Below are 12,295 nucleotides of genomic sequence, written 5' to 3'. Positions count from 1 at the left end.
CCACTATAAGGTCTCCCCAGAGCCTCCTCTTCTCCAGGCTGAACAGCCCCAACTCTCTCAGCCTGTCCTCATAAGAGAGGTGCTCCAGCCCTTTTATCATCTTCGTGGCCCTCCTCTGGACCTTCTCCAACTGGTCCATGTCCTTCTTGTGTTGGGGGCTCCAGAACTGGACACAGTACTGCAGGTGGGGTCTCACCAGGGCAGAGTAGAGGGGGAGAATCACCTCCCTCGACCTGCTGGCCACACTCCTCTTGATGCAGCCCAGGATGCGGTTGGCCTTCTGGGCCGCAAGGGCGCATTGCCAGCTCAGGTTGAGCTTCTCGTCCACCAGCACTCCCATTGTAAGTGTACAGCTGTGATTTGGCACAAATTAGAGCAGGCAATCCTGTCCCCAGTTGTCTCTTTCAGCTGCCATAGTCCGATAGCCCTCGAGAAAATACTCATGATGGTCATCCAGCTGTTGTATCATCACTGGGCTTGACAAAAGCAACAAGAGATGCTTCTCCTCTGCCAATCCATTTGTTGGACAGCATTATTTTATAAAGCTAGGAATGGTAGAGTTAACAGGTTTTAGTTACTTCCATGCTTAAAAATACATTCCATTAAAGGCATGATCACAGCCATGAGTTTGCTCTCACCAGTAAAAAGAACAGGACAAGTCCTAGTATCTTACTTCCTCACCATCTGTTCTGTGCTCTCAGGCTCTCCAAGGTCAAATTGCCTTTAGGGATTCAAATCAGAGATAAGATGGGGATGACATTTCTAATCTTTGTTACACAGGCTCAAAATTTATTAGTTTTGGATAAAAGAAGCTTCATTTTCAGTATGAGTGAAGTGAACACAGAGCCAAAAAAAATAATCCATGTTACCTGGTACGTTTGCTGGACCGTACCAGCCAGAATCCCCAGCTGTAAGAGTTAGCATTGCCAAGGGCTGTATAAAGGGATTTTAGATTGTACATTGGACCTCCGATTCAAAAAGGCAAGGTTTCCAAGTGCAAACTTTTTTTTTTTTTTACCTCAAATGTAAACACAAAAAGTAATAGAAAGTGTTCTGTTCCTGGCTCTGAGAAACTTCTAGCTGACTTTTAGGAGTGCAGTCAACTCAGAATACTCCTGAGAATGGTTACTAAAATAAACAAAACTGAGACTAGGGGTTAGTCTTGCCAAACTGCCCTTGCCTATGCCCTGCAGCACAACGCACCAGAGTCCCTTATGGCACAACCAGTGCCGTTCCCACTAGTAGCACAATGCAGAGAAAACCACACTGCAGTAAGTCACAATACACCCTCAGTTCTTGCCACAAACACAGTACCACTGGTTTTGATGGGTTAAATGCAATAAGAAAGAGGACTAGTGGTTTAAAAATAGGCCAGTTCATTTTTTCCAACATGTGATAGGAACACATCATTCTACTACAGCCTGAGCTTGCAAAGGCTGTCAACAGCTGGCCTTCTCCTTGGTCTGAAGGAGAGCATTTTCCTCCTCTCACAAATACAGCCCATCAATACCATAACTCAGGCTGTGCATAAGGAATGAGAATTTAGCTAGGAGGCCACAAAGCCCCCTAAAGACAATCCTGACTGTGGTAATCTTCAGGCTGCCTGATTTGTTTCACTAGATTCCTCCACAAGAACTCTACAGCCAACCACCATGACCAAATAACAGCTGGCACAGAGGAGGAACACCTGCCAAACTCAACAACCAGGATGCTTTTCATTGTTTACTGAGATGCCTGAGCTTATGAAAATAGGTTCTCATTTTCAATAGGACAGAAAGAATGCAGGAGGCAACTCAGGAGAGTGCCTTAAGAAAAGAGGTTCCAAGCTTTCACTGGAAGTGTCAATATACTCCCCCAAAGCATCTTCAAAACCATGTTATTTGGCCATTTGGGAAACTTTTACATACTTAGGCTCAGAGACAGAGTGAGTGAAATACTGAAGGAACCCTTAATTACCCCTTTAAAAGATATTCTCATTTCATTCCACCAGAACATGCAAAGTGGCTCCCTTTCAATGCAAAGTAAAGGGATAAGAATTAAAGCTGGGGCAGCATCACAAGCCACAATCCAGCACCACTAAGAGACAGAGGTGTGCTGGAATGTAGGGTCTGCCTCATAACACCTTAAAGGTGATTTCTTTTCTTCTTTTCCCCCTTAAAGGAACAGTTCTTTTAACCCGCTAACATCATCTGGGGAGCTGCACAGATCCTAGTGAAGTAGATGTTAGCTTCACCTTAGGAAGGCAAGAAAAACAGAAAAACAAAGTGAATCTCAGCAGCAAACTACCTAGTGCTGACCTACTCCCTCCCTGTATAGTGTTCCAGATGTATATGTCTTGAAAAGAGCTTCCACTCTTCACCAAATTTATCACATATTTACTTTGAGGTTCTCCAATGATTTATGCTCCTCCCCAGTACATCTTTGCTCTGTGTCCCCTCTATGTGCTGACAATTCTTCTGTTCCCCCTCCCCCCAAATTTTGTCCCCCTTGAGCCCATTTTGGAGTGGCAAAAGTGAAGAAGAGGCAGTGGAGCAGCTGTTTGGCTTTATGGTTCTGCAGAAGAGTTGTAATGGCATAGTTGCTCTTTTGTCTGTTTAAAAAAAAAAATCAAACAGAAGTACCTTCCTGGTGATTTTCTTTCTGACAAAGCAATCAAAGTGTCAGAGAAGCCGGAGAGCTCGCAGCAAGCCAACCTAATTGTATATTTCTGTTTCATTTTAAGGGGTTCACAACCGTAAATACTCAAAGAATGCCTAATCTAGCCAAAATCCAGGAACACCAACTATGTTGCTTACCGGCCTATAGAAACATATCTTATTGCTTGCCACTGACACTCTCTCCAGGAATGAAAATATGTTTTATTCAGTTGTTAACATTATGTCACTTGGAGACCTCAACTGGAAATCCGCTGCTTAACTCATTTTCCATGAGTTTCCACAAGTTTTAAAAACAAACAAACCTGTACACCAGAGAACTCACTAGTCTACAACAAACTTGTCATGGAACAGATCTCTCATGTCATAAATAAAACAAAATTTCCCCTTCTTAGTACCATAAAACTACAGGAAAATATTTATGGACTGCAAACATACGTAAGAATCAGATTGCTCCCTCTGTACCTTCACTTAGGAAGCACATTCCTGTGGTTGCTAAGTGTATTTCTATACACAGCTGTACTTCTATGCACTTGTTCTGTATTTCTGTTAAAATAATAAACTCATGGCAAGTCTATTGCTAATGCAAGAGGAAGGCTCAGATGTTCCATTTCTGAAAAAATGGAAAGACAGTTATTGTTCCAGCAGTGCTCTACTACAAGATCTTTGATTATACGAGTGCTTTATATGCAGCAGATCAAAATGCCTTGCATCCACCTCCAAAAAGTTCCTACATATAGAAGACAGCACTTAAGCAAACACAAGCTTATTTATTTAGCCTTGAAGTCAGCAGTTCAGTTCCTAACAACAGCATTTTCACACTGCTTCACCCACAACTTAGTTACAGGACCAGTTCACCACTGTAAACACCACTGGATAAAACGGGGATAACTTTCCTTCGCCTCAGCAGAACAAGATGATAGAGTTCCAGATCCAACAGGGCCTTTCTGAGTGGAAGCCGAGCCCCAGAAAAGGCTAGAGCAGCCAGTACTGTTGCTGCTTCAGACCCCTGATCTTCCTCCCGCTTGCATCAGCCCTGACAACCCACGCTGACATGAATTCTTCTGCTTTTAATAGAAGTGCACGTGGTGTTTTACAAGCCCTTACTCCTGGCGTGTTCACTTCCAATTACAAAAAAAACCCTTCTAAATGCAGAAAAGCCCCTGAAAACACAAAGTAGATGTACTGTACAGGCTTAATCTAGAAAGCATTAAAAAGCATAAAGCACAGTAATGCTCTGAAGCACATTATTTTAAAGTCAGTGCCATATTTTGGTGTGGTTCCATCTCTTCAGTTTTTTCCCAAATTTAAAAACCAAACAATATTAAAGTGCTATGTTCTGAGGAAGTTTGCAGGAAAGGAGGACTTGAGCCAGAAGAACCAAAGAAAAACTGAAGGAAACAAAAACCAGAAGTTTCCACAGTATCTCTTTTCAACTTGTTTGAAAGCGGTTTAAACGTTCCTAAGAAGGTCATTGATGCTCCAAGGTTTACAAATCTCACTTTGAGCTACGAGTGACCACCCAGTATTAAAAGCAAAGTTAACTTTCCTTACATGTTTTCAGAAAACATTCCTTACACATTTTTTGTATATTTGCATCTTCTCAGAACATGAAAATGATGAAAGGTCACTGTGCAGTTTTCTATGCCATTGTTTTTCTCTACCTTTTTCCCTTCCTCTTAAAAGAATTTTTTAAAGCAACTGACATTATAAATAGAAGAAATCTAATTATTTCATGTCTCTGCATGTGACAAAACTCCCTGTTATCCTCCGCATCAGAAACTGACAAAGATCCCTCAGGACTGAAACAGCTGAAATATTATTCCTTTAGATGAAGGAATGTAAGCAGGATACTGTATTCTGCAAATGCCAAACAGCAGGTACCACTACCACACCTGGCTTTACGAAAGGCTCCCTTCCTCTCATTCTTGATCCAGAAATCCACACAGTTGTTTTGAATGGAAACATCTGTTTACTGACAGTGCATTTGGATGTTAGAACCTGCATGCAGCTATGGTGAATGGAGTCACTTCCTCCTCTTGGCAATTCCCAAAACCCTTCACTGACATTCCATTTAATAAAAGAGGTGTCAATAATAAAGGAATAAATGAAGAAATACATTTCCTGTTCAGCAGCCTAATCCTGGCTTCTGTTTATCTATGGAAGATTCTCTAAACAAAATCAACCAGAGGACTTGACATGGAAACACTAGATACTCCTTTGTGCTATTAGTATTACAAACTCATTTTTGGCTTACCATGGATTCACTGATTAAGAGGAGAAGAAGAGCCTCTTCTACGTTGTCTTGAGGGCAGTATGCACTGAAAGACAGAACACATTTTTCTTAGGAAGGTCAAGAATTATCCTGTCAGTCTCTTTCTCATTTCACACAATGAGCAGTAACTTGAGACACCTCATGCATAATTAATTTGCTAGGCAATACCTTCTTTTGCAGGTTCACACAATTAAAAGCTCTGCAGTATATCCTAGATGAGCTATACCGAACCATAAATAGATTATTTCCATTTCATAGCAAAGACAGCTATTTGGTTGGATTTTCTTTCTTCCTGGGAAAAAATTAAAACATTCGAGGTTTAATGTTTGGGTTTTTTTTCCAGCAGGCCTTCCGATGGGAAGTTAAAAACAAGAATACACAAAACTACTACATGAATCAGTGACATAATTAGCAGTATCAAAGAGTGTTCAAATGCTCTCCTTCCTCTTGACAATAAACTGAAATTTAAAAAAAGAGTCCTTACTTCTCTTCTGTGTACAGCTCTGGCCTCCGACAAAGAAGATTGCTAACATAAGACTGATCTTCCTTGTTCATGAACTCAGGAAGCGGATCAGATAAAGGGCTCCAGTAACAGTCTTCACTGAGGGAGTGGAGAAGTACTTGGGCTAGCTGTTTGGCTGCAGTCTAGAGATCAATGAACAGCAGAGAAAAAGACACATCAGTTAAGCCTTTTCCAACACAAAAGATTCGTCCCTCTCCATGTTCCACCTTGGGGAGGAGAGGTACCAGCAACATGACAGTACCACTTCTCAGAAAGCTAGAGTAGCTAAAAATAGCTGCTAAGAAGTCTACAGCAGTGGCAGTTTCTTCCCTCTGCCAAAAATGTCAGCCTTCTGTATTTACATGGTCTTGTTGCAGGGCTGTAGGAAAAAAGTAACAAAAAGGCCTGATAGCAAGGGACATTTTGGTGAACGAAGACAACTGATTGCCAGGGGGACCGCTGGGATAATCTCACAAATGTTACTATATTACAGTATGATGGCTGCGTTCCTAGCCTCAGAATTTTGTAAGTCTCAGTCCAGAAGCTACTTTTCTATCAGGTTTAAGAGATCAACCCTTTATCTGTTAATATCTCTCTTCCTGCAGTCTTTTATAGCTTCATCTTCGTACTGCTTCTCCCTGTTTGTTGCAATAATGGAGGGAGGAGAGAAGAGATTTAGGAACTTTATATTGAGATAGCAACATCACATGCACTTTTTTGACCATCGAGTGGCCAAGGATCCTTAAATACTTGCTTCATATACATAGCTGGCAAGCTGGATCCAAAATGGAGAAAGTTAACTTGACTTTGTAAAAACTATCTTTGGCATTTGTCCTTGACCTTCACTAAACAAATCTCTCATTTTTTGCACTGTAAATAGATGAACATGCAAACAAGCACAAAGACATCAAAATGGGTGGTATCTGCTGTGAATTCTAAGCAGCACAGCACTCTAAGCTGTCAAGTAAACACTGCATGGAACAAAGGCAGGCTGAAACTTCAGCCCTTCTGTCCTAGTACTTGTAAATATTATTTTGGAATTTCTCTGACTACTGGATATGTATTTTATACTCAATTTACACTGAGATGTGATATGAGGCCACCAAGAATCATTTTATTTTAAATACCACGATAGGTATGATTAATAAACTGAAGCATTACTCCACTTGAGGTATGACATCTATAGGACCAAATAAATCATACTGAGGTTAAAGTTCCTGTTATCAGATTCAGAAAAATAACTCCTTTTGGTGCAAGGTCCTTTATTTTCATTCACCTCACCGCACATGAATTCATTGAGTTAGTCTAAAATGCAATCACAGTAGCATGCGCTGTTTCTTAAATGTCAGGAAGGGAGGTTTCATAGATGTACCCTGCAAACAGCAAACTGATCTGAATCTGATAGTGCTTCAAAGAAATACTGTCACATACAACTCCCTGGAAACCCCAAGACCTTCCTACTGACAAGTTACAGAAAGCCTTCTGTTCCTAACTAGGCTTTTCTATGCTTTTTATAGCAAGTAACCATGAGCAAAATGGCCTAGGGCTCTGCAACATTAGCCAGTATCATTTCATCGTCCCACTGTGTAATTATTTAGTCAGTTTTACCCTGAGGAGCCAACTCTTCTATATTTTTTCCTACAGTTTTAGAGGGGAGGGAAAAATAATATGCCAGTAACAGAAAGATCTCTACTGGTTCACACAGAAGTAGGAGTACAGTTTGTGATAAGCCTTTCAAAAGGCAAGCACCAAATACTTTCAGTATCTTTGATTTTAACATACAGTACAGTAGCTGTGTAAATTAGCTTCACTCTTGTTTTGAATAAGACCAAACAAACCAGAACAGGCCAAGACTCTGATTTATGTTATTACTACCTTTGGCTAAAAAAAGCATCATTATGCTTGAAGAACACTGCGATCCCACAAATTAGGGGAAAAAAAAAAAAAAATCATGTGTTTCACTTTCATGCTTGAAAAACTTGTTTAATTAAGCACGGTCCTCCCTTTGCCCTCTTGACAGTTCTTTAAAAGTAAGTTTAAAAAAAATGAAAACGCAACTTCCAGTAAAATGCAAATCCCAGGCGAAACTACTGGATGAACACTTTCAGATTTCCCCTTAGGGATCAATCCCCCAGAGCTGCTGCACAGCTCTCCCCAGTTGCACAGGGACAGGAGCATTTGAGTGCCACGTTCTGTCATGGTATAGTAACAGCAGATGGTTAGACTAATTTCAGCAAAATTATAAAACAGGTGAGCAAGAAAGAAAAAAAAAATCCCCTGAACCCTGATGTCAGTCTGGAAAAGGACACAACCATTTGAGTGCGACAATTACTTAAGTCATCTCTTCTAATTCCCTGCACAAACTTCCACGTGCATCTGTAGTCTCAGTTAGGCATATAAGGTAATCTCAAGGCAATGAGAAGAACAGAAGTTCCAAAATACAAAGATGTGAAGAACCTAGGCATAAAAGCACCCAGGATACCTTTTCTGTTCACACTTTCATTTCAGCTCTGCATTTGCACATGAGCTAGACAAACAAAAAGTGCTACGCAAACTCATGCCCACCTCCTTTGCTGAACTTCTCTGGAATTACACAAAATATAAAGCTGAACCAAGCACAAAACAAGTTTAGTCATATCAATGTCAATGCTTTTAAGGCAAAGTTTCCATTCACGTTTTCAAGACTGCTGCTCTCCAAACTGTTGACCTTGTCACCTACTGAGTAACTTCAGGACAAGATCTCTTAAAGGGGAGACAGGAAAGAATCAGTTAAAGACCTAAGAAATTAAATAGGCACATAAATAACTTTCTCCACTATTTCTTTACCAGATGCACTCAGGATAACAGGATACAGAATACGAACACCGATTAAAAAAAAAATAAATAAATAAAAATCACACTGTACTGTACTGAAGGGAGTTCTACAGGAAAAACACTGAAGCACTTCAGTCTAAAAAAGCACTGCTTGTTGCAAGAGCCAGAAGTACTTAATGCTTCTACATGCAAAAACAAAAAGGTGTGCACACACACACCATAAAGCGAGAAAGAAAACAAGATGTTATCACCCGTGACAGCACTGTCAAACTAAGTACATCCCTATTTCTACCAGGGCTAGAAAATGCACTAAAAAACCCCCACAAGTAACTCACATGCCCAGGTCTGAAGGCTCACAGGTTTCAATTGGGCAGATCTTTGAATTAAGTGAATCACTTGACACACCACTTCCAAAACTATTAAAAATAAAAAAAAAAAAAAAAGGCAAAAAAAGGCAGCAATCAATTACACGAGGACAAATACATTTTTGTCCTACTGCGCTGGTTAATAGAGAGAACTCCTGCATAGCAGATTAACCCACTTACCCATCTCCCATTCCCCTTACCATTTTGAAGGGCTGAGTAGCTTTTGTTTCCACAGTCCGTAGTATTTCTCGCAGACTCCTCATTCCTTTCACAATATTTCTACGGGGAAGGCAGAAAAAAAAAACCCCAAAACATCATAAAAACCAAAAAAAACTCAGCACATTGGAGACAAAATATTTTTATGATGCATCAAAGCTTTGCAACAAACTTTACATTCAAACAAACCCATGAAACAATCACTAATACTGAGTGTGCAGTAGCAAGACAAGTCACTCTGAGGCACAGATAGGACATGGCACCGAGTGAGGCAGTGACTGTAGCATGCCTACTCCAGATGGCTTCCTAGGAGAAGATCACATTCACATTTGACGAACAGAGGGGACATTTGGAAGCCTTTCATAGCTCGTATTTATAAAGCAGACGCTTCTTAAAAGCATCCACATCTCCTCTTCACGCACACAGATTGTACTTGTTTGAATTATACGGAGCTTACGTGATGCTTTAAATGATGATTCCTTTTAGGTGGTGCTTAAATGCCTTGTGCCTGATGGTCCAGACACATGATGAAAATACAGTGGTTTAAACAATTTATTACCAGGCAGCTAAGTTGCAGTAACTGTCTGCAAGCGCAGCTTAACCTGCAATAAAAGAGGGTTAGGCTTAAGGGAAAAAAAAAATAAAAAGAAAAATAAAATCACATTACTCTGCATATACCACAAACAATTAAAGCAGACTAGTTGCCAAATGGTATCTTAATTGTGTGTCTGAGCACTAAGAGAGATACGGAGAGGAAAGATTAAACAGTGGACATATTAGTTAACACACTTGCAGCCTGAAAGCTCTTTCAAGGCTAAGGACATGGCCTACCACTACAGTAACTAAAAACTGGTTCAGCTCGCTTTCATTGCAGGGTGGAAGCTACCCAAAGAAATACAAGCTATCAGAAAAGGAGCAACGCTGCACTGAAACAAAGACAACTGGCCAATAAGTTGTACTGGTACGTTAACTGCCACTTCATCTTATTCCAGGAGAATTTTCTGTGCAGACAAAATATAGATTTCATTTTTAAAAAGCCATACACCATAACCATATTTTCTGTCAATCTGATTAAATTTTGAAGGTAAGCAGTACAGACTACCCTTGTGCTCACTTTCATGCACTGCAAACCTCCTTGCACTCCAGAATTAATGGTAAAAATTTGAAGAAATTTTATAAAAAGTAATTTCCTTTTGTGGGGGCTGGAGGAGAATGTGATCATGTTTACCGTGAATACTGGCTACACAAAATGCTGCTCTAAAGCTTATGGTCACCAAGTCACAGAATGCAAAGGTGGGCACCCTTACTTCCAATCAATACTCATCTCAAAATTCTAAACTTTGAGGTAACCTGTAGATTATCTAGTTGTGGGCGATCTACAGACAAGCAACAAAGTAAGGAAGTAAAGCAAAAGCAAAACCCCTGGAGACTTGACCCTATGGAGAAAATTAGACACTGCCTTTCTTTTTACCCTTCTACTTTCTCCTAAGTAAAGTATATGCTTTGAATTTATCAAAGAAGAAAAAAGCTCAAGGAAGTTTTTGTAAGTTGGACTTAAAATGCTTCAGCAAACTCTCCAATTACACAGTCAAGATATCTGGTAATTTTCTGTGGGTCTAGGAAACAATATTCCACAAAGACACAGTTCTGGATCTTAAATTGAGGAAAGTAGTAAAGCACATGGTGATATTTATGCACATGAGTAGTCACAACAAATCCAACAGAATTGTTCACATGCTATTTATTGCATCAGATAGCCAAAATCAACAAATTCTCCCATCTCTAAACAAAATGCACCTGCCCAATTGCTCTCCTCAGTTACTGAAAACTATGGACATTTCCTGTGCTTCCTTGGGTTCCTTAAGAGGCTGGACAGAAGAGTTACGGTGTATAACAGTTCTACAACATTTCCAGAAACACATATGTTTAGATTTCTTTTTAGGATAATGGTATTTGTCTAAATACAGTGTCAATGAATTCCACTAACTAGCATCTGAAAGAAGATTAGTGACCACTTGCAAAAGCCAATTAATTCCACATTTGGCACTTACTTATGAGACGAAAAACCTAGAGAACGTGCTAAAGAGAGACAGCTTTGTTCCCAGAGAACTGAAGCGCTATTTCAGTTAACTTTTTAGACCATAAACCAAGTTTAGCTTCATGGCAGAAAAATCTTGCTCTGGGGAGAAGGGGAGAGGAAAACAAAGGAGTATTTACACACTGAAGCAAATGAAAGAATAAATGGCAAACTGCTGCCCATCTGCAAGTAGTCAGGGTTGAAACCATGAACTGTATGACAAATGCCAAGGAACAGCTTCAACAGAAGGTCGGAGTGCAAAATGGGCAACACAGGAGGAGCCCTCAGCACTCACCACTTCCCAGGCAGGTGCTTGTGTGGTCAGGGTCTCTCAGAGAGCACCTGCTCCACACTCTGAGCTCTCAACTGAAACATGCAAAGCATCTGACCACAATACCAGTTCTACAGGACTGAGGATTTGGTTTGGCAGCTTTTATATTTTGAACTTCATTGAACATTATTGAGCTGTGACAGGAGACAGAGTACACCTGCCAGCAGTCTGCAAACATACCTCAAGACAGGAGTTTGTCCTTCTGCTCTACTGTTCCAAGCCAGGAGGCCATCTGAGCATACATTTCATTTTAAGCATATGAACTGCTCTACTCATAATGATAAGGAACTTACTGTTCCACTAATAGACATCCTTCATATACTAAACATGCACTCGAAGAGATTTTTTTTAAAATTAGGACCTGAAGAAGTTAACAAAATGAAGACTATGTATTTGAACAGAAATAACGTGTACATAGATAAGTGGATGAGGATGCAAACACAAAACTGCTGGCAATCCATAGTCAAACTATTTTATCGTGTTTAAATTAAAAACTAAGCAATCTTGAGCCTCTACAGGAATTGGATAGAATACTACCTGGAAATCCCAGGTACTGTTGCCCCAAGCCATGATATCATAACTGAATATCAGATAATGGAAATAAAATAAGTTGGAAGAGTCTATGGGCCCCTATTGCACTACTAGGATGCCAGAAAAAGAAGTGAGGAAGAACAGGAAGGGAAAAGCACATGGTCATTAAACTGCCTTGGTTTTGGCCACAAAAGCGGCAAGGGAGGCATTTAAACAAACATGATGAAATGTGGTTTAGGATTCAATTACAGCTAATCTAACAAAGAGGAACACAGAAAATCATGGGCAGAAACCGTGACAAAGAGCACCTTGAGTCCAGTCAGTCCAGCTTGGCAAGAAAATCTGTTTTGTTTGTACAAGCATCCTGTTAATACAGGGCAACTAATTACCAGCCCGTGAATCAAAGTAGTCATATCACACTTGCGTCATATTGTTTGGTTAACATCACACAAAATGTTAAAATACAAGAAAATAAATAAATACACTCTTTTCTATACAAATTGCTGGAAAAAAAATACTGATAATGAACC

General features: G+C 40.1%; 1 protein-coding gene across 3 annotated transcripts in view; it reads right to left on the bottom strand.

Annotated features, from left to right (window-relative positions):
* The window catches only part of TTC7A (tetratricopeptide repeat domain 7A), a 180,021-nt gene that overhangs the window by 138,175 nt on the left and 29,551 nt on the right, over window positions 1-12,295 (bottom strand). For all 3 annotated transcript variants that reach the window (XM_086745752.1, XM_086745749.1, XM_086745751.1), the window contains exons 6-8: window positions 8,811-8,889; window positions 5,414-5,574; window positions 4,912-4,975 (exon numbers count right to left, since the gene is read on the bottom strand). In XM_086745752.1, the coding sequence (XP_086601878.1) occupies window positions 4,912-4,975; window positions 5,414-5,574; window positions 8,811-8,889 (304 nt within the window). The remainder of the gene's footprint in view (window positions 1-4,911; window positions 4,976-5,413; window positions 5,575-8,810; window positions 8,890-12,295) is intronic.

Source organism: Chlamydotis macqueenii, chromosome 3, assembly GCF_036417535.1.
Source record: "Chlamydotis macqueenii isolate bChlMac1 chromosome 3, bChlMac1.mat, whole genome shotgun sequence".
Lineage (NCBI taxonomy): Eukaryota > Metazoa > Chordata > Aves > Otidiformes > Otididae > Chlamydotis > Chlamydotis macqueenii.
Note: the sequence above shows the minus strand (reverse complement) of the source record. Positions and strands in the feature narration are given on the sequence as shown.